Source organism: Prionailurus bengalensis, chromosome D4 (genome assembly GCF_016509475.1).
Source record: "Prionailurus bengalensis isolate Pbe53 chromosome D4, Fcat_Pben_1.1_paternal_pri, whole genome shotgun sequence".
Lineage (NCBI taxonomy): Eukaryota > Metazoa > Chordata > Mammalia > Carnivora > Felidae > Prionailurus > Prionailurus bengalensis.
Window position 1 is genome coordinate 79944304 of NC_057359.1, and position 21114 is coordinate 79965417.

Sequence of the window (21114 nt, forward strand, 5' to 3'; positions counted from 1 at the left end):
GCAAAGCAGAGACCAAAATCCAGGTTTCTTTGTGTCCGTGTCACCGCTAACCTGTGCCCAGGCCGCCCAAAGCTCCCATACGAGCTTTATCTAACATTTCTCTACGAGCATAATCTAACAACCTTCCCTGCAGGGGCACCCACAGTGAACGAGCACCCCACTAGGATGGGCAGCCTCCTACTGAAGCCTCACCATGGCCCTTCTACAGCAGGTGGCGGTTTTGAAGGCTGCCATTTTTTTTAATGAGGAAAACAGAAACTCAGAAAAGTCAGCTGAAAAGACCGAAGCTGGCTTGATTTCGAACCCCATGCCCTTAATCTCTACACCGCCCTGGCGCCCCTTACACCTTCCTCAGGGAAGACACGGCGAGTTCCAAACGAACCCAGGCAGAGGACTTCCAGTGATCGGCACAGGGCACGGTCGCTGAGGCTGCTTTTTATGGACTCTCTGTCGAGCAAATGAAGAGACGCTCACCTGTGCTTCACCACCTCGCCCTCCCGTCTTGGTCCTACCGCCACCCAAAAGGCACAGTCACTTTCTGTGCTGTATGTGGCAGCAGGCACCGTCCATTCACACCACAAGACCCAACAAGGTCTAGAGGACTAAGCGTCTCGTTGATAAGGCGTTGGGAGAGCTGGGAATAGAACCGGGCATCACATTCAGAAAACAATTACAGCAGGTGCACCTCTGTCTGCCTCTTGACAACCCACTTCTCGTTACGTGTTATGTATTCTTAGAGAAGAAATATATAAATACAGAAAATACAGACAAAAGAAGACATACAGGTGGCCGACGGGCACATGAAAAGATGCTCGTCATCACTCATCATCAGGGGAGGTGCAAATCAAAACCACAATGAGGTCTCACCTCCCACCTGTCAGAATGGCTACAATCAAAGAGAAAAGAAGTTAAGTGTTGGCAAGGACGTGGAGGAACAGGAACCCTCATGCGCTGCTGGTGGGAGTGCAAACCGGTACAGCCACTGTGGGAAACAGTATGGAGGTTCCTCAAAAAATTACAACTAGAGGGGTGCCTGGGTGGCTCAGTCGGTTAAGCATCCGACTTCGGCTCAGGTCATGATCTCACGGTCCATGGGTTCGAGCCCGGCATCGGTCTCTGTGCTGACAGCTCGGAGCCTGGAGCCTGCTTCGGATTCTGTGTCTCCCTCTCTCTCTGGCCCTCCCCTGCTCATGCTCTGTCTCCCTCTCAGTCAAAAATAAATAAGCATTAAAAAATTTTTTTTTCTTAATAAATAAACATTTTAAAAAACTTTTTAAATTAAAATTAGAATTACCACATGACCCAGTAATCCCACTACTGGACATTTACCCAAAGAAAACGAAAACACTAATTTGAGAAGATGCACCCCTATGTTTATCGCAGAATTATTTACAATAGCCAAAGATATGGCAGCAGCCCAAGTGCCCCTTGAAAGATGGATAAGGAAGATAAGGTCTATACATACAATGGACTATTCTCAGCTGTATAAAAGAATGAGATCTCAACACCGTAAGAACAGGGATGGACCTAGAGGGTATCATGCTCTGTGAAATAAGTCAAAGTAAGACGGATACCATACCGTTTCACTTATATATAGAAGCTAAAAAACAAAACAAACAAAAAAGCAGAAACGGACCCATAAACACAGAGAACAATCCGGTAGCTGTCAGAGGAGAAGGGGTAGGAGGAAGGGGCATATGGATGAAGGGAGTGGAAGGAAAAAAAAATACCGACCAGCCTAAAGCTCTGGACTATTCCTCTTAGTAGCCCCCTCCTCAGAGGTAACGACTCCCCATCATAGCCCCGTCCTAACAGGTAACCACTGTTGTCAGCAAGACAAGCTTCCTTCCAGGCTTTTTTCTATGCACTTGCAAACATAGGGACATAGTTTTGTGTGTGTGGCTTAAAAACAAAACGAATACAATCAAACTGTGTGTCTTATTCTGCAGCATCTTTTCTTTATGTGTCCTGAAGATGTTTTCATGACCGTACAAACAGATCTACCTTCATGCTTTAACTCCCACAAAGCATCGAACAGCAGTGTTTTTCAAACTTTACTGACCATGACCCATAGACGGAAATATATTAGCCTTGATTCTTGAAGTGCTTTCCATTCTGTACTGTTCTGTTTTTTTAATTCTGGCTGCAACTTACTAAACTGAATTTCATGAGCTGTCAATGGGTCACAGTCTGAAATACACTTTGGAAAGGATGTGTGTTTACCCGATCCCCTGACGGTAATTCAATTTGTTTCCTACTTGTTCCTTTTACAAATAATGCTTTATGAATATCCTCATACAGGTCTCCCTGTGCACATGCATGAGAATTTCTCTAAGGTAAAAAGGAGTGGAATTGCTAGGTCAAAATATATTCACATATTTTGAAGGGGCAAAGGATTTGAAAAGACAGTGGACCCTTGAACAACATCAGTAGCACTGCGCAGGTCCACGTATACGGGGTCGTTTTCAATAAATACCGAACAGTACCGTAAATGTATTTTCTCTTCATTGTGGTTTTAATAACATTTTCTTTTCTCTAGCTTACTTTACTGTAAGAATACAGTATATAATACATATAACACACAAAATATGTGTTAATCGACTGTATAAGTTATGACTAAGACTTCCAGTTAACAATAGGCCATTCGTAGTTAAGTTTTGGGGGGAGTCAAAAGTTACAAGTGGATTTGCCACTACGTGGGACATCGCACCCCCAACCCCCACGTTGTTCAAGGGTGAACCGTATACAAGCGGCTAAAGAAAGCATAAGAGAAACTGTCCAGCATCATTAGTCGTTAGGGAAATGCAAAACGATACCACAGTGAGATATCGTGTCACGCCAAGGATGGCCACGATCAAAGGACAGACCAGAAGTGTCCACAAGGCTGTGAAGATATAAGAGCCTTCATACACTGCTGGTGGGAGCATAAAAAGGTGCAGCCCCTTTGGAAAAGTGTTGGACAGTTCCTCCAAATGTCGAACATACGCGGAGTTAACACATGACCCAGCCATTCTATCCCCAGATATGTGCCCACGAGAAACAACACCGGCCCACACAAAAACCGGTGCACAAACGTCTGTGGCAACAATATTCACAACAGCCAAAAAAGCAGAAACCACCCAAATGTCATCAACCAATGAATGAGTGAGGAGGTGGGGTTAGATGAAGGCAGGAGGGTGGCGCCCGCAGGAATGGGATTCGTGCCCTCACAAGGGTTCCTCTTCCTCTCTCTGCTCTCCGCCACGTGTGGAGAGACGGTGAGAAGTCAGCAGTCTACAACCCGCAAGAGGGCTCTCACCAGAACTCAACCATGCTGGCACTCTGACCCTGGGACTTCCAGTCTCAGAAACTGGAGAAATATTCTGTTGTCCGTACATGGCCCAGTCTACGGCATTTTTGTTACAGCAGCCCAAGCTAAGACGGGCAGTGACGGCTGATGGGCGGGCACGGGGTTTCTTTTTCAGACGAGGAATCCATTCGGAAATGGGATCAGGGTGATGATGGGACAATTCCGTAAATATACTGAAAATCACTGAACGGTGTATTTTAAATGGGTGAACTTTATGGCATACAAACTGTATTTCAATACAGTGGTTTTTGAAAAACACACATGGGCACATCTTTGACACCAAATTGTGTTCCAGAAAGTCTACCAGTGTGTGCACTGGTGTGCACCTCTTTCACAGCTATTACAAAGGAGCATTTCACTACTAAACATGGAGCCTGTATTTACATGGTATTTATCTTTTTGGAGAGTGAACAAAACCGACTCAGTCAACAAACATTTGTTGATCCTCTCCTACGAGCCAGACGCGGTTCTAGGTCTGAAGACACAGTCGGGATCAAGCCAGACATGCTCCCGGCCCTTACTCAGCTTATACTGGGGACCGGGAACAGGTTCCTCACACTGGGAACGCGATCCAAGATCAGCCTCGGATCAAGCCTTCAAACCTTCACCTCAATTTCATTCCACCATCTTCCTTTTCCACCTCCTGCCACAGAAGTCCATGAAGGCATTCTCTGCCTGACGAAGTACAACTGTGCACAAACTTACAGGAAAACATTTCCTTTCGGTCTGCCCCTAACCAGACAGCAAGCACTTAATGGTCATGCACTGAAGGAACCTACAGATGAACAAGCCTGGGCCCGGGCCTTAGGAAGCTCACAGTTAGAGAGAGGAAGAACCCTGGGCATAAAAACAAAGGGACAAATCCAGGGTCGTGGGCACCGAGGATTCTGTCCAGGAAACAGTGCGATGCCGTAACAGTCAAACAAAAACAGCTAACATTTCATGCACCCCCAGTGGGTCTCAGGCACATAATCCATACGACCTGGCTCCATCCACATGGTCACCCAATAAATAGATACTATCACTGAAGAGAAACTCGGTCTCAGAAGGGTTAAGTGAACTACGAAAGCAACTCGGCTAGTTACCGGGGGAAGCAGGACTCAGAACCAGTCATCCTGAGTACAAAGCCCGGTTTCTTTCGACCCGGGCAGGACTTAATCGAGGGCCTTAGCTTGGGCAAGGTTCCCGGGCCTGAGATGGGAGCCTGACTCTCAAGGGGCTGGAGCTCTCTGGGGCACCCACAGGTGACCAGGTTTGGAGAGAATGACACACACTGACCTGATTCAACAAAAGCCTGAGGACAAACTGGACTTCGGTTTAGTCTCTAAAACTGGGGCTTGGAAATTACCAAGCAGAAGGGTGCTCATAGTAGAACAAAAAGAGGAGATTTTATCCCAGGGTTTTTCTCTTGCTCCGTGACCATCCAATGGAGAAGCTATCTGTCTCAGGACACTTCGGCCGCTCTTTCAGGGCCGGTCCAAGTGCCAGTAGCTCCCTAAAATCTCCCCGGTCTTCTCAGAACTGGTTCAGAGAACTAATTCGAAGGCAGGACGGACAGCGAGAGCCAGGCTCTGGAGTCAGTAAGCCTCGATTTAAATGGTCTCTCGATCGTGTGCTTTTCTGCGGGACCCCAGGCCATCCACCTCACCTCTCTGAGCCTCAGTGTGCCCACCTGTAAAAAGAGGATAAAACTGTCACCTCCCATTTATGTGCCGGGTACCAGCTGGGGAAGTGGAGTCACGAAGATGAACAGAACACAGCCCCTGCTCTCAAACAGGCCAGAGTCTAACCAGGGGGACAGACACGTCGCAGTCATACCTGCACCGCCCAGGGCAGGAGCCACCAGCCACAGGTATCTGCTGAGCACGTGAAATGTGGTTAACCCACATCAAGAAGTGCCGTTAAGTGCGCACTGCATATCGGATTTCAAAGGCTTTGTAACATAAAAGGGAATGTAAGATATTCCATTAATAATTTTGTTATCGTTTGCGAGTTAGAATGATAACACACGGAAATATTGGGTTAAATAAAATATATTACTAGAAGTAATTTCACTCGTTTCTCTTTTACCTTTTCTCATCGGGGCTGCTGGAAAAGTTTAAATTACATACGTGGCTCACGATAGATTTCTACTGAGCAGCGTCAGTCAATAAAACTCAGTGAGGTCAATAAGGACAGGGACTGGGGTCAGTGATGGTCGCGGGGGCTGGAAGTGTGCAGAGGGCCGGGGCGGGGCGGGGGGGGGAGGGGGAGGCGTGGCATTGAAATCTAACTGAGACCTGAAAAATAAGAGGCTTTAATAAGGCAAAGGGGAGCAGGGAAGGCACCCCGGGCGGCAGGAAGAGCGAGTACACGGGCCCAACAGTAAGAAAGAACAAGGCAAGGCCATTTGTGACAAAGGGTTTGGCAACCAGGCAGAGGGTAGTGTTTGGGGAGGAGACAGGGAGGGACAGAAAGGACAAAGGAGGTAGTGAGGTCAATGGGGCCAGGCTAATGAAGGACCTTGGGAGCAACATTAAAGTACTTCACCCTGAGGGGCGTGGGGAGCCAGGGAGGGTCTGAAGCAGGGAAGAGATTAGTCAGGGTCCCACGAAGGCAGGGAGAAGAGACAAGGGGGAGGATCTGCTCCTCGTGGAGCTGCTGCTCCGTGTCAGACACGGGCCAAAGCCCCTTCAGATTCACCCATCTCACAGATGATGAAAACTGAGGCTCGCGAGCGAAGAACGAGAGACTTGCCCAAGACCACAGGGCTGTTAAACAGAGAACTGGGATGGAAACCCACCTGGGTGTGGGTCAGATGGCTCTGAGACAGGAAGAGATGACAGAAGAACAATGGACTTTATCTTACTGGCACAGAGAAGCATTAAACACACAATGCAGCAGACTATCAGATTCACATTTTAAAAAGGCTTTCAAAGTCTAGTATCAAGGACAGTGCTGGTGAGAGGTCGTCCCCAAATAAGACTGGGGCGGTGGTAGTAAGATGAAGAGAAAGGGACCTGAACTATACCACAGGATCCAATCAGGCAGAAGCTGCCAAGGGCCTTGCTCTGCGCCTGATATATAACAGGTTCTCAAACAGAGTAACCGCCTCTCCAGGTTTGCCCAAGATAGGACCAGATTATGCCTGCTGTCTAGGCATAAATATTAATTGTGCCCACGTCACTCTTAAAATTGCCCCGGACTGCACAGGAGATAACGAGGGAACCCTTTCACTGAGGGTCTGTTGACGAAAACCAGCAGCCCCTCCCTGGCAGAGCTGGATAAACACTGCAGATTCTCAGTCAGGGCTCTCGCCCACATCCTTCTTCCCATTCTCCAGCAGGAGGCCCAGAAAACCAAAGGGCCCCAGCCCTGGAGCAGGCTAGGGCTCTGTCAGGCCTTCCTGCCAAAAAGAAAGCCACCGGGCCCCACCGGCAATGTGGACTCCAACAGCCTCTTGGGACAGGTGCATTGGGAGGCCACTCTCAGCCCTTATTCCCCAAACTGTAGTACTGATGAGGAGGAGGAGGAGGAGGATGTAATGATAACACAGGATCAATTTTCAAGCACCGGTTCTGTGCCAAGCACTGGGAAGGCATCTTCTCTTTTAATCCTCATCCCATCTCCGTTGGGTAGATATTACTACTAGTCCCATTTTACAGACGGGAAAACAGGCTAAATCATTTTACCAAAGTCACCCAACTAGTCGGTTTAAAGAGTGGGATCTGAATCCAGTTCTGGCCAACTCCGGCCAAGGTTCTTAACCGCTGCACGTCACTGCCTCCGTCTTGGTGGCCACTAAGTGAGCCGGTGAGCAAAGTCTGGACAAACCAACTACCTCCCCACGATGAAAACAAACCCCCAAATCAGAATGAACCTCACGTGCCCCCAAGGGCGCCGCCCCTCAACCAGCCCCTACTAATGGTACACCCCCAGAGGTCCCCCTCGCCACCCTCTTTTAGGAAACCCCTTACTTGACCCTCACACCCTCTTCAAAGCACGTCTCGAAATAACCCCACGGAGGTGTGAGGCGGGTCAGGACCCCTACCCCGCACCCTCGACCCCACACTCAGTACCAGCTGCTATAGGTGCTCGAGACACCTACCCCAAGACCCCAACCCACACACTGCCCCCGTCCGGAAGCCCTCAATCACCCTCAAGAGCAAACCCCCAAGTCTCCGTTAGGGTGTACCCCCATCAGCGGGAATCCCGGCCGCGTCACCGCGCCCCTGCAAAGCCCGGGCCGCACCTGCAGCCGCCGAGCGTCCCGGGGAGGGTGACGTCCTCTTCCAACACCGACTCCATCATGGACACAGAGAAGGTGGTGGCGTTGGTGTCCGTGGCGGCGGCGCCAACTGGTTCCCCCGGCTGTCGCGACCCGCAGACTCCCCAGGTCCCCGCCCCCTCCGATCCTGCTCTTGTTCGGACTCTGGCGGCGCCGCTGGAATTCAAACCGCAGCCGCCGCCATCTTTCCCGGCGCTTCTTCCTACGGAAACGAGGCGGGGTCATCGAGGCGCGCGCGGTGAAGCCGAATAGCAGGGGCCAGAGGCAGGGCAGGGAAGCGCGGGCGGGTGCCATCTTGACTAAGGGCAAGAGCGTTCGCACTTGCCCAGCAAGCCTAAGGAAAGAAAGGCAGGCTGCCATTTTTTGTGAGGGCACTCAGGCCGAGGCCAGGGCACGCGCCATCTTTATTGAGGGCAAAGGCAGGCCTCGGTCCGTTAATTTAAGCGGGAGACGGGAACCCGACCCTCGAAGTTCCTAACCCAGTATGTGCTTCTCTAGAATAATGACCCCTAACCTTAGAGTCTGTGCCTCCAAAAGGCTTCCGCCTCGAGCTGAAACTCCAAAGGCTTCCCGGGCTGCGTCACTTGAGAAGAAGCCTACCTGCGGAATCCCACCTCAAGCAGTCATTTGCACACTTAGGTTGAAGCAAATAAGCTCATCCTTTTGAGCCAGTGGTCGGAAACATTCCTCCAATCTCTCACCAGGGATCCCTTATTCCTTTTAGGGCTCAAGCGCACCTGAGATCAGTAAACTGAGGCCCAGAGAGAGGAAATGACTCTCCCAAAGCCGTGCACGGTAAGCGTATCGACAGCAGCCACACTCACGGCTCCTGCCAACTAGACCGGGGCTCTCCACAACGCTGGCTGCCGTTCTTAACGCACAGATCAATCACTAAACACAGATAATTTTGACAGAGCTGGGTCAGTGAAGTCAACCTTTCTCTCCCCATCTCAGCATTGCTACCTTCCTCTGCAGGCGGTCAGAAGGATCCTGGATGAAAATGACCCGAAAAGATGGGTGAGCAGGTAGATGGTGACTTTCCCTGTAATCATGTATAAGTCCTCCTTCTGCCTCAGTTTCCTCATGCCTGAGTGGAAGTGTACTTTCCAAAGGAGGCCTTCTCTAACCCCCTAACGTAAATCAAGGCCTTTCTTGTATTCTTAGCAACTCAGATTTTTCTTTTGTGGCAATCACAGTTTGCAATAATGTATTTCTGTGTTTAAAAAAAAAAAAAAAAAAAGTCTTCCTTTTGGGGCACCTGGGTGACTCAGTCAGTTAAGTGTTTGACTCTAAGTTTCTCTCTCTCTGCCCCTCCCCCGTTTGCTCTCTATCTCTTTCTTAAAAATAAATCAATAACAAGCTTTAAAAAAAATTCTTCCTCTTGCTGTAGCCTGGAAACTCCAGGAGGCAGAAACTGTGTCCTGAATTATTCACTGCTATGTCCCCAACACTATGCCTGCCACCCAGAAGGTGTTTTAAAACAGATGTTGAATGAATGCTCCCATCAGTATGGAAAAGGGGGTTAATACCTGTCCTGCAAGGTTGTAGTGAGGCTGTGAGGATGATCTGAGACGGCTTTAGTAGCCCCGTCGATGGTAATCCCGTCAGTCGCTCATCCCAATCCTTTATGACCTTCAGTCAAGTCTACAAAACCCATGGTCCTGCCCCTTTCCTCTTCCTTAACCAGCTCTGCACCCACCCCTAAATCAACAACCCCCGAAACAACAGCCTGAAAGAGAGAGTGGGCAGGAACCAGTCGGCACCTCAGATGCCCCGGCCCAGGGAATGGGCAGTCTTCGACGCCTGGGACGGTGCTAAGTTCAACCAAAGAGTTGAGTGTGTCCAAAAGCAGGGCAGCTGGAGGGGGCAGGATGCCTGCCCTGGTTCTGCCCACTGACTCTCTGTGATCTCTGCAGACCACTCTTCCGGGCCTTACAGCACGTACATCTCTAAGATCAGAAGGTTGGACTGCAGGGATGTCTCAGGACCTCACTGCTCTTTGTGTTTATTTCAAAGCCACAGAGACACCACCCATTCTGTTCCTGGGGAGGGAGGTTGAGTTACTAATCATCACTTCCCAAGTGAAAGAACTAGCTTTCCATCCAGCAGATGAAAAGCGCTTGAGGAAAGAAACGAGAGAGGGGACTCACACATTTCGAGCGTCTGTCACAAGGCGTCACCTCGCTGACATCCCGCGGCAGAGTCCTCTGGAACAGGTGCGACCGTCATCACCGTTTTACCCACAGATAAGAAGACTGAGACCAAAAGAGGTAAAAATAACCCAGTCCCAGTCTCACTGCTGGTCAGTTGCAGAGCTGGGACTGGCGCCCAGGTCCCTCTAAACTCCGATGCCCTGATTATTTCCGGTCGCCCGTCTTTCCTATTTATTTTTCTCCGCTTGAGAATCTAGGAGGGAGAGGTGAGGTCTACACCCAGAAAACAGCATTTCAGTGACGTGTTCACCGGACTCTTCTCCTCGGGCCACTGCTTTCAGGTGGCCAGGAGGTGTATGTTAGTGTGGGCAGTGTGACTGCAGGGCTGGAAGTCAGGGCAGCCGGATTCTGACTCTGGAATGTCCTCCAACTTATCCCGTGACTGGGGTCCCTTCCCCTTGCTCCTCCTTGGTTTTCCCATGCATAAAATGGGGCAGACAGTGCTGGGCTCACATGGCTGCGTTTTCTAATTGGATGCTTTGGAAACTATAAAGAAAGAGCCTGTGAGGAGCTCTCCTTCCGATGAATACATCGCCCTGTCTAGCAAATGACCGTGCTCCTGGATGGTGTGTGCTAAACCCTTCAGTGAACCTGGAAACTGAAAACAGCATCAATTGACAACGGATAGCCTATGTGGGAAGTTGTTTTTCCCATGTTCACGGTCACGGACGAAGCCCTTTGCCCCGTCTGTGTCTCATCCTGCCCTTTCTTTCTGCCAGGCCTGGAGATGATGTCACTCCCACCAGCTGTTTGTGCTATCTGGCGCCCTCTCCTTGACAACAGCCACCCGGCCACAAAGCTGGCATTATTATTCTTTGGGCCAGGTCACAGCGAATGGCTGGGAGGAAGTCGCTTCCAGCCAGATGTTTCTCATTAGGGTAGAACCCTCCTGAAGCTGTAGCAGTTCAACCATCTCATCAAGACACGTGAGCTGCCATTACTCACAGCAAAAACAACTTTGTAGCATGAATGCATCCACGTTGGAGCGAGTGCCCCCCTCTACAGACGAGGAAACTAAGGCTCAGGGAAGGAAAGAGACTTGCCAAAGACTTACTTGCTCTTTCTTTCTTTCTTCCTCTCTTTCCGTTTTTCTTAGCTCTTCATTTAGAAATAATTTGACTCAGAAAAAAACCTTCAAAAACAGTACAAAACATGCCCCGCGTAGGCGTCACCCGGCTTTCTAATCCATTAACATCTTCCATAACCATGGCATAGTCGTCAAAAATAAGAAATTACATCGATACAACACTATTTACCGCAGACCTTATTTAAACGTAATCAGTTTTACCATGAATGCCCTTCTCCTGGCCCAGGATCCAATCCAGGATTCCACACTGCATTTACTCATTACTTACTCTCCTCCAGTCTGTGATAGTTCCTCTGTCTTTGGATTTCATGACATTGACACCCGCACGAAGTTCTTGTCAGTTACTTAATAGAACGTCCCGCACTTTGGGTTCATGTGGTGTTTCGTCAGGATTAAATGGAGAGGTGATGCGCTTTGGGGAAGAATGCCCCCAAAAGTGATGTTGTACCTTTCTCGGGGTATCAGGAGGCAGATGATGTTGACATATGTCTCGCTAACTGGTGATATTGACTCAGATCCTTGCTAAGGTGGTATCTGCTAAGATTCTCCATGGTAAAATTATTCTTTCTCTTTTCTTTTCTTTTTGTAATTAATAAGAATCTCGTGAGGTGATATTTGAGACTATGCAAATATCCTGTGTTTCAGCAAACTTTCAGCCACTAATTTTAGCACCCATTAATAATTCCTTCCTAAAACAATTATAACAGTGGTACTTGCCAATTGGTGATCTGCTATTTCCATCGTTCCTTCTATATTTTTTTAATTTTTTAAATTTTATTTTAGAGAAAGAGAGAGAGAGAGAGAGAGCATGAGTGAGGGGGAGGGGCAGAGAGAGAGACAGAGAGAGAATCCCAAGCAGGCTCCACACTCAGCACAGAGCCTGAGGCAAGCGCTCCATCCCACCACCCTGGGATCATGATCCAAGCTGAAATCAAGAGTCGGATGCTCAATCAAGAGAGCCACCCAGTTACCTCTCCTTCTGTTATTTTTTTAAAGATTTTATTTTGGGGGAGGCTGGGTGGCTCAGTCGGTTAAGCGTCCGACTTCAGCTCAGGCCATGATCTCACAGTCCGTGAGTTTGAGCCCCGCGTCGGGCTCTGTGCTGACAGCTCAGAGCCTGGAGCCTGCTTCAGATTCTGTGTCTCCTCCTCTCTCTGCCCCTCCCATGCTCAAGCTCTATCTCTCTCTGTCTCTCAATAATAAATAAATGTTAAGAAAAAAAAAATTTAAACCCAGAGGCTGGCTATCAGAGAGTCAAAGGCTATGGGAAAATTATCCAGCACCCTTCCCAGCTGCACATCTGAATATGCAAAACAGCAATAGCCATAGGCAAAAAACAGGTAATTGAATTAATCAGTTGTCTGGACATTCTGCAGGTTAAAAGATGCACTTAAGAGGCTCCTGGGTGGCTCAGTCGGTTAAGCTTGTGACTCTGGATTTCTGCTCAGGTCGTTGTCTCACGGTTCATGAGTTCGAGCTCCGTGTCGGCTCTGCACCGACAGCGTGGAGCCTGCTTGGGATTCTCTCTCTTTGCCCCTCCCCTGCTCGTTTTCTAAATAAGTAAATAAACAAACAAACAAACATTTTTCAAAAATAAATAAATAGAAGATGCACTTAATGTCTTAATTGTAATTTGCAGGATGTGGTTGTAAACTGCAGCTTCTCCCTTAAATGAAGTGACTTTCTATTGAGAGAGCTGGTCAGGACCAGGGACGGAGGGCCACAAGTAGGTGGCCACTGCACTTACTTCCTCGAAGGGATGGATGTAAGGCCCTTGGCTTTTGCAAACGCCTTCCCGCCTGTCCAGCAGGCCACCAGGTAAGCCACGTAGATTGTGCCCTGCTTGAGGATACCTAAAGGACAAGTGGACGCTGAAATCTAGCCCCTGCTCTGCTTGCCGAATTGTGGGTTCTGTTCCCCAAGAGGAACCCATTCCAAAGAAGGGGCATCCGTTTCTGACTTGCCCAGAGGAACTCATTGTCCATGTGGCTATCGAACCCTGGAATGTGAATGGGGAACTGAATTTTTATTTATTTAAAAAATTTTTTTAATGTTTATTATTTATTTTTGTGTGTGAGAGCGAGAGGAAGAGAGATGGAGAGTGAGCAGGGGAGGGGCAGAGAGAGAGGGAGACAGAGAATCCGAAGCAGGCTCCGGGCTCTGAGCTGTCAGCACAGAGCCCGACGCAGGGCTCGAACCCACGAACCGCGAGATCATGACCTGAGCTGAAGTCCGACGCTCAACTGACTGAGCCACCCAGGCGCCCTGAGGAACTGAATTTTTAAAAACTTTACCTTACTTAAATTTAAACAGCCACTTGAGGCTGGTGGCTACTATATTCACATAGATACAAAACACTTCCATCGTCCCCCAAAATTCCCCTGTGATGCAGTCAATCTCCCTTCTACCTCAGGAAAAACCACTGATCTACTTTTCTGTCATTAAAGATTTGCCTTTCTAGACTTTGATATACCTAGGACCATACAATATGGGCTCTGGCTTTTCTTGATAGCAGAGACTTTTAATTCTGTATTGTAGGGTCTATTATAGTGTCCGGCAGATAATAGGTGAGAGAATGAATAAATCCTAATTGGAATTAACGATCTTATCCCCAAAACTTTTCTCCTCCCCCGAGAGAATACAAAAGTGAGAAGGGCGCTCACAGAGAACATTTAACTAAATCCCTTGGATGTACCGATGGATAAACTGAGCCCCAGATGGGGTCAGTGGCCTGCTTCAGTTCACCCTGTAAATTTATAGCAGAGCCCGGATTCCAAACTAACCATGCAGCCTCCAAAGCCCGTACCCTCCTCCTTCGGCAGTGTTCACTTCCCATCCATTCCCGTGGGCCAACGTGGCAACTCTTGTGAATCCCTGGGGGACCACAGGGATGCAGACAACAGGCCCCAACGCCCGCTTCAGCCTCCTGGGGATGCCACCCTGGCCCGGAGATCCCCCCGCTGAAAACTAAGAAACAGCAGCAACTCAAGTTAGAGAAGTATTTTGTTTCGTTCCAAATATACCTAAAACCTAGGAGTGGCCTTACTCCAATACTGGGACGTGGGTTGGTTTTCTACCCAGAAAACGGGGCACCTGGTCCCAGATCCAGTTCCCCACCATTGGAGAAAGAACAGCCCTGGTTTGGGTGGGGGGAGAGGGGATAAGGCTTGTGTTGAAGATCTCTTAAAACAAAAGGGACGGAGGGAGAAACCATCATTCATCATAGCTATAGCACGTGTCGGGGTGCTTCCCATTTAAGGTTTACTTCAAGGTCAATGCAACCCTAAGGTCAGTATCATTCCTTTTACAGAGTAGGACTTTTACAGTAAGTAGGACTAAGTGCCATTACTCACTTCCCCCTGAGGTCCTCCGGTTGTGAAACCTGCCCCGGGGGCCATATCGCTCTGCTTACTGCTACTGACTGTTTTTTAGAATTCCGCGGAAGAGATTTTTCGGTTGATGTTCCAGCATGCATCCTTTAATTAGGTAGTAATACCTAAGTAAGAGATGTTGCCAGTTGCTGAGGAGCTCAGCGAAATTTGGGCGTCAACTGCTAATGTAACCTTTGCCCTGGGTTTGCTGGCGTCGTAATGATCTCTGTCTTTTCAGACAAAAAAGGTGAGGTACATATTATGAGGAAATAAAGTGAATTCTTTACCCCGGTGCCACACCTGTCAACATCGCTACCTTTTCATTTTAATTAAGGAAATTCGAAATATAACTGTCACCAAACTCTGATTCTTGCTCCAGAGGACAAAGGCCCTCTCCGTTTCAGACAATTCCTTTGGAGATTAATGGACCGTTGGAGCCCATACAATTTGCTTAATTACCCCAAAATTATTATCTCAACTAAAACAGACCCTCAATAGACAACCATTAATGTCTTTATCCTTGTCTGGCAGAATCTCATCTCTTGGCAAAAATAGCTTCTTCAAATGAAACGGGATAATCCCCTAGCATGGTGATTAAAGATAACAATGGCTCGTTTAGAAAATGTTTGGAGGAAATTAAAAAGCTGAGCGATAGCCTGTTGGTTCTGCAAGCTACTAAGAATAAAGGCAGGAAGGGGAGGGCCCCCAAAGCATCCATATATCAGACTGAGTTTGCTTCCCACACAGTCAGCACATGCCCAAATGCTTGAGAATCTGCAGTCCAGTCTGTGGGCGAGATCTCTGCCCTGAAGGAATGAGCTTGATCAGCACCATCCCACAGAAGGATACCTTGTGCTGTTTATTTCCAGGGTCACCCTCCAGAAAAACATTTCTCCTTGAAAGTGGCTTGGGGCTGCCCAAGATAACAGTTTGGGTTTGGGTTCAGGCTTACATTAATTCGAAGCCTCCCAACCGAAGTATACTCCTGTGTCTCCACCGTGTTTACCAGTGTAAAAACTGCAATACAGCTGATTCACTCATTCATTTACTGCTTTTATTGAGCTTTTGGGGGGTGGGAAGGGGTGGGCAGGGCCTGTGCCTGGCAGTGGGATTAAATAGATAAAGACAGTCCAGCCGTCAAACTGAACCGGTAACTCGATAGCAGAGAAGTATCATCAGCATCTTCTTCTTCATCATCTTTATCACAAATCAGTGTCGGACTTGGTCAAATGCTTTTTCTGTATCTCTTGGGATGATCATCATGTGCTTTTTTTTTCAGTCTGTGTGAATTACATTGGTTGATTTACGAACAAGCTTTTAATCCATGGGATAGATCCCAGGTAGTCATGAAGTTCTATCTTTTTAGTGTACTGTTGTATTTAATTTGCTTACATCTTCTTGGAAGTATTTATGCCTGTGCTCATGAGGGATATTGGTCTGTAGTTTTCTTGTGATGTCTTTGGTTTTAGTATCAGGGTAACGCTAGTCTCATAGAATGAGTTGGGTTATCTCCTTTTTAATTTTTCTGGAAGAGTTTGTGTGGGATTAAGTATTCTTTCTTCTTTAAATGTTTCCTAGAATTCAGCAGTGAAGCTCTCTGAACTTGGAAGGTTTTTGTTCTGTTTTGTTTTGTTTTGTTGGTAGGAAGTTGGTAAGTACAAATTCTATTCCTTTAATAGATAGAGGGCTATTAAAAGATTGAGCTGTTATCTATCACTTTTTGAGAGAGCTTTGATAGTCTGTGTCTTGCAAGGAATCTGTACGTTTCACCTAAATCATCAAACGTATTGGGGTATGTGAAGAGCAAGATGGAGTCACTTGTCAAACAGGAGCCTGTGTCAGGCAATGACGCCAACAGCTAAGGGTGTTGCCGCTAAGACCAGGTATCGTGGAGACCGGCACCTGCTGATGACACGCTCAGAAGTGACAAGCAGCAGAAACAGAGGAGGTCTGCAAAAGCCCAAGTCTCATTAAATCCCTTTAAAAAGAGGGGATCTTTGCAGCACACTGTCAAGACTCCTCAGACACTGACCCTTCTACGTCTGACCGCTTCAAAAAGCAGCTGCCACCGAAGGTTCTGCCTGACTTATCCCCCAGAAGAACTGAGATCCTTCACTGCTTGAACATAATAAGCAGTAAGTGCGGAGAGCGGACCCTGATGGGACCAGAGGCCTTATCTCAACTGCACACGCGCAGAGTGACTTTTGCCTTTGGTTCGCTCGACTTCCTACCCCCTGTTCTATCTTGTTTGTTGTGTGACAGGTAAGAGAGGTGGAGCTAAACACAGAGTGAAATGTCACTGAGTTTGGAATCCTCAACCTGCTTTATAATTATGTTCACTTTACGACTGAATAAAGCAGACGCCGAGGAAAGACACAATTTATGTGTGCACCTTCAGAGCATGCTTACAACAGTAAACGTCCCTTATTATCCTTTTAATGTCTGTAGGATCTGTAGTGATATTCCCTCTCTCATTCCTGATACTCATTGTGTGTGTGTCTTCTTTCTCTTTTTGAAAACCTGACCATTCTGACTGAAAGTTTATCAATCGGATTGAATTTCTTAAAGAACAAATTTTAGTTCCATTGATTTCCTATTGTTTCCTTTCATATTTATTTTTGCCCGTATCTTTATTATATCTTCTGCTTCTTTGGGGTTTATTTTGCTCTTCCTTTTCTAGTGTTTTTTTTTTTTTTTAAGGCTAGAAGCTTGGATTATTGATTTGAGATCTTTTCTTTTTTCTAATGTAAACATTCAGTGCTCCTAATTTCCCTCCAAGCCCTGCTTCAATTGCATCCGGCAAATTTGAAATGTTGTGTTTTCATTTTAATTCAGTTTAAAATACTTTATTTTTTCATTTTTTTCTTTGACTTATGGGTTATTTAGAAGTATGTTAGTTTTGGGGTCCCTGGGTGGCTCAGTGGGTCAAGCATCACAGGGCTGTGAGTTCAAGTCCCACATTGGGCTCTGCACTGAGCACGAAGCTTACTTAAAACAAGAGAGAGAGAGATGTTAGTTTTAAAAGACTCCAGAATTTTCCAGCTATATTTCGGTTACTAATTTCTAATTTAATTCCATTGAGGTCAGAGAACATATTTTGTATGATTTGATTTTTTTTTTTTTTTTTTTTTTTTAATTTGTAAGGCTTATGGGAGGATGCCTGGCTGGCTCAGTCAGTGGAGTATGTGACTTGATCTCAGGGTCATGGGTTCAAGCACCATATTGGGTGTGGAGCCTACTTTAAAATTGTTTTTTTAACTAAAAAAAACTTTTAAAAGATTTGTAAGACTTATTTTATGGCTCAGCATAGGGTGTCTCGGTAAATGTCCCATGTGCAGTGGAAAAGAATATATATTGTGCTATGTTGAATGAGTCTGTGTCAGTTCAGGTCAGGCTGGTGATAGTATTCTATATCCTTACTAGTTTTCTGTCTACTTGTTCTACACATTGATAAAGTGGTTGCAATCTCCAACTGTAACTGTGGTTTTGACTATTTCTCCTTTCAGCACTATCAGCTTTTGCTTCATGTGTTCTGAAGTTCTGGTATTAAGTGCATAAACATTTAGGAGGACCTGACGATTTGGTCTTTTACCATTAAGAAATAAAATGTAGTGGATTTGTTTTGTAACCTTTATCTCTTTGATTTGTTTGTCCTAATCATTGGGCTATTTATACACTTCCAGGTCTCTAACACTTGGTTTTGTTTCGTGTAACGTTTTCAATAAAAAAAAAGTTCGCCCGTTTCTCCCACCCCGGTGGGAACAACCACCGGTCTGTGCTCTGTTTCTATGAGCTTGGGTATTTTATTTTTAGATTCCGTGTATAAAACAGATCATACGATGCTTGTCTTTCTTTGTCTGACTTATTTCACTTAGCACAATGCCCTTGAGGTCCATCCATATTGTGGCAAATGGCGAGATTTTGTTTTTTCGAGCTTAATAATATTCCATTTTTGCATATATCTGCCACAATTTCTTTGTCCATTTATCCATCGATGGATACTTAGGTTGTTTCCATACCTTGGCTACTGTAGATAATGCTGCAATGAACATGAGAGTGCAGGTATCTTTCTGAGTGAGTGTTTACATTTTCTTCAGATAAATAACCAGAAGTGGAGTTGTTGGATCATATGGTAATTCTAATTTTCATTTTTTCAGGAACCTCTGTACCATTTTCCATAGTGACTGCACCAATTTACCTTCCCACCCACAGTACACAAGGGTTCCCTTTTCTCCACATCCATGTCAACAGTTGTTATTTCTTGTCTTTTTGACACTAGCCATTCTGACAGGTGTGAGGTGATACCTCATTGTGCTTTTGATTTGCATTTCCCTGCTAACTAATGATACTGTGCGTCTTTTCATATATCTGATGGCCATCTGTACATCTTTGGGAAAATGTCGATTCAGATCTTCTTCCCATTTTTTAATGACACTTTTTTTTGTTGTTATTGAGTTGTATGAGTTCTTGGTATATTTTGGATTTTAGTACCTTATCAGATATATTGATTTGCAATTATTTTCTCCCATTCAATAGGTCGCCCTTTCATTTTTGTTGATGGTTTCCTTTGCTGTGCAGAAACTTTTTAGTTTGATGTAGTCCCACCTGTTTATTTTTGCCCTTGTTGTCTTTGCTTTTAATGTCAGATTCAAAAAGTCATCATCAAGACCTTTCTTCCTATGTTTTCTTCTTCCAGTTTTGTGTTTTCAGGTCTTACATTCAAGTCTTTAAATCATTTCGAGTTGACTTATGTATATGGTGTTAAGAGTGGTCTAGTTTCATTCTTTTGCATATATGGTAGCCAGTTTTCTCAACACCATTTATTGAAGAGACATTCTTTTTCCCACTGTATATCCTTGGCTCCTTTATTGCTGTAAAATGTATGTGTGGGTTTATTCAGGACTTTATAGTGATCTATGTGTCTGTTTTTATGTAAATGCCATACTGTTTTATTATTGTAGCTTTGTAACATAGTTCTAGGTTGAGGAGCATGATGGCTTCAGCTTTTTATTCTTCTCAAGATTGCTTTAGCTATTTGAGGTCTTTGTTACTTCTTACACATTTTAGGATTATTTGTTCTATATCCATGAAAAATTCCATTGAAATTTCCATAAGGATGACATTGAATCTGTACATTGCTTTGAGTAATATGGACTTTTTAATAATATTAATTCTTCCAATCCATGAGGATGAAATATTTTTCCACTTATTTGTGTCTTCAATTTTTTTCATTAATGTCTTATAGTTTTCAATATACAGGTCTTTCACCTCATTGACTAAATTTATTCCTGAGTATTTTATTCTTTTTGATGCAATTGTAAATGAGTTTGTTTTAATTTATCTGATAGTTCATTATTAGTGTAAAGAAATGCAACAGATTTCTGTGTATTGATTTTGTATCCTGCAGCTTTACCAAATATGTTTATTCATTCTAACAGTTTTTTTTTAATGGAGTCTTTAGGGTTTTCTATATATAATATTGTGCCATCTGCAAATAGTGACTGTTTTATTTCTTTCTTTCCAATTTAGATGCCTTTTATTTATTTTTCTTGCCTAATTGCACTGGCCAGGATTTCCAATACTCTGTTAAATAAAAGAGGAGAGTGGACATCCTAGTCTTGTTCCTGATCTTGGAGAAAAAACTTTCCACTTGCTATTAAATGTGGATCTGTCATACATGGCCCTAATTATGTTGAGGTAGGTTCCCTCTATACCCACTTTGTTGAGTTTTTATCATAAATGGATGTTGAATTTTGTCAAATGCTTTCTTTGCATCTATTGAGATGATCATATGATTTTCAATTTTCTTTTTTAAGTAATCTCTACAACCAATGTGGGATTCAAACTCATGACGCTAAGATCAAGAGTCGTATGCTCTACTAAATGAGCAAGCCAGGCATCCCATTGACCATATGATTTTTATACTTCATTTTGTTAATATAGTCTATTCCATTGATATACAATTGTTGAACCATCCTTGCATCCCTGAAATGAATTCCACTCAGTCATGGTGTATGATTCTTTCAATCTATTGTTGAATTCAGTTTGCTAATATTTTGTTGAGGATATTTGTATCTATCTTCATCAGGGATATTGGCCTGTAATTTTCTTTTCTTGTGGCATCCTTGTCTGGTTTTGATATCAAGGTAATACTGGCCTCATAACATGTGTTTGGAAGAGCTCCTCCTCCCTCTACTATTTTTTGGAAGAGTCTGAGAAGGATTGGTATTAATTCTTCTTTGAATGCTTGGCCAGAATTCACCTGGACTTCTGTTTGCTGGGAAGTTTTCAATTACTGATTCAATCTCCTTGCTAGTAACTGGGATATTCAGATTTCCTATTTCATCATGATTCTGTCTTGGTAGATTATATGTTTCTAGGAATTTACCTGTTTCTTCTGGGTTGTCCAATTTGTTGGCATATAATTATTCATAGTAATCTCTTAGAATCTTTTGTATTTCTGTGGTATCAGTTGTAACAGTTTTTTTTTTAGAACAGATATCACAAATTATGGTATTTCCTTCCAAACATTTTCTGTATTATTTTTTTCAACATAGTTAAATCATGTTGTATCCACCAGTTTATATCCTATTGAAAAATTTCACTATGAAATGTTACATGGATACCAGAATATGTGTGTATGCTTGTGTGGGTATATGCAAATAGTGTAAAAAAAATACAATATGGGACCCTGAGTGGCTCAGTAGGTTAAGCATCTGACTTTGGCTCAGGTCATGATCTCACGGTTCGTGAGTTCAAGTCCCGCATCAGGTTCTGTGCTGACAGTTCAAAGCCTGGAGCCTGTTTCGGATTCTGTGTTTCCCTCT

At 45.2% G+C, this 21114-nt stretch overlaps 1 protein-coding gene across 6 annotated transcripts in view; it reads right to left on the reverse strand.

The window, feature by feature from the left end:
• CDK5RAP2 (CDK5 regulatory subunit associated protein 2) overlaps positions 1–7822 on the reverse strand; it is a 172390-nt gene extending 164568 nt beyond the window's left edge. For 3 of the 6 annotated variants that reach the window (XM_043566251.1, XM_043566256.1, XM_043566255.1), the window contains exon 1: positions 7581–7822. In XM_043566251.1, the coding sequence (XP_043422186.1) occupies positions 7581–7639 (59 nt within the window). In that variant the 5' untranslated portion in view covers positions 7640–7822. The remainder of the gene's footprint in view (positions 1–7580) is intronic. The other 3 variants (XM_043566252.1, XM_043566253.1, XM_043566254.1) reach the window with 1 other exon arrangement.
• Positions 7823–21114: the final 13292 nt, after the last annotated feature.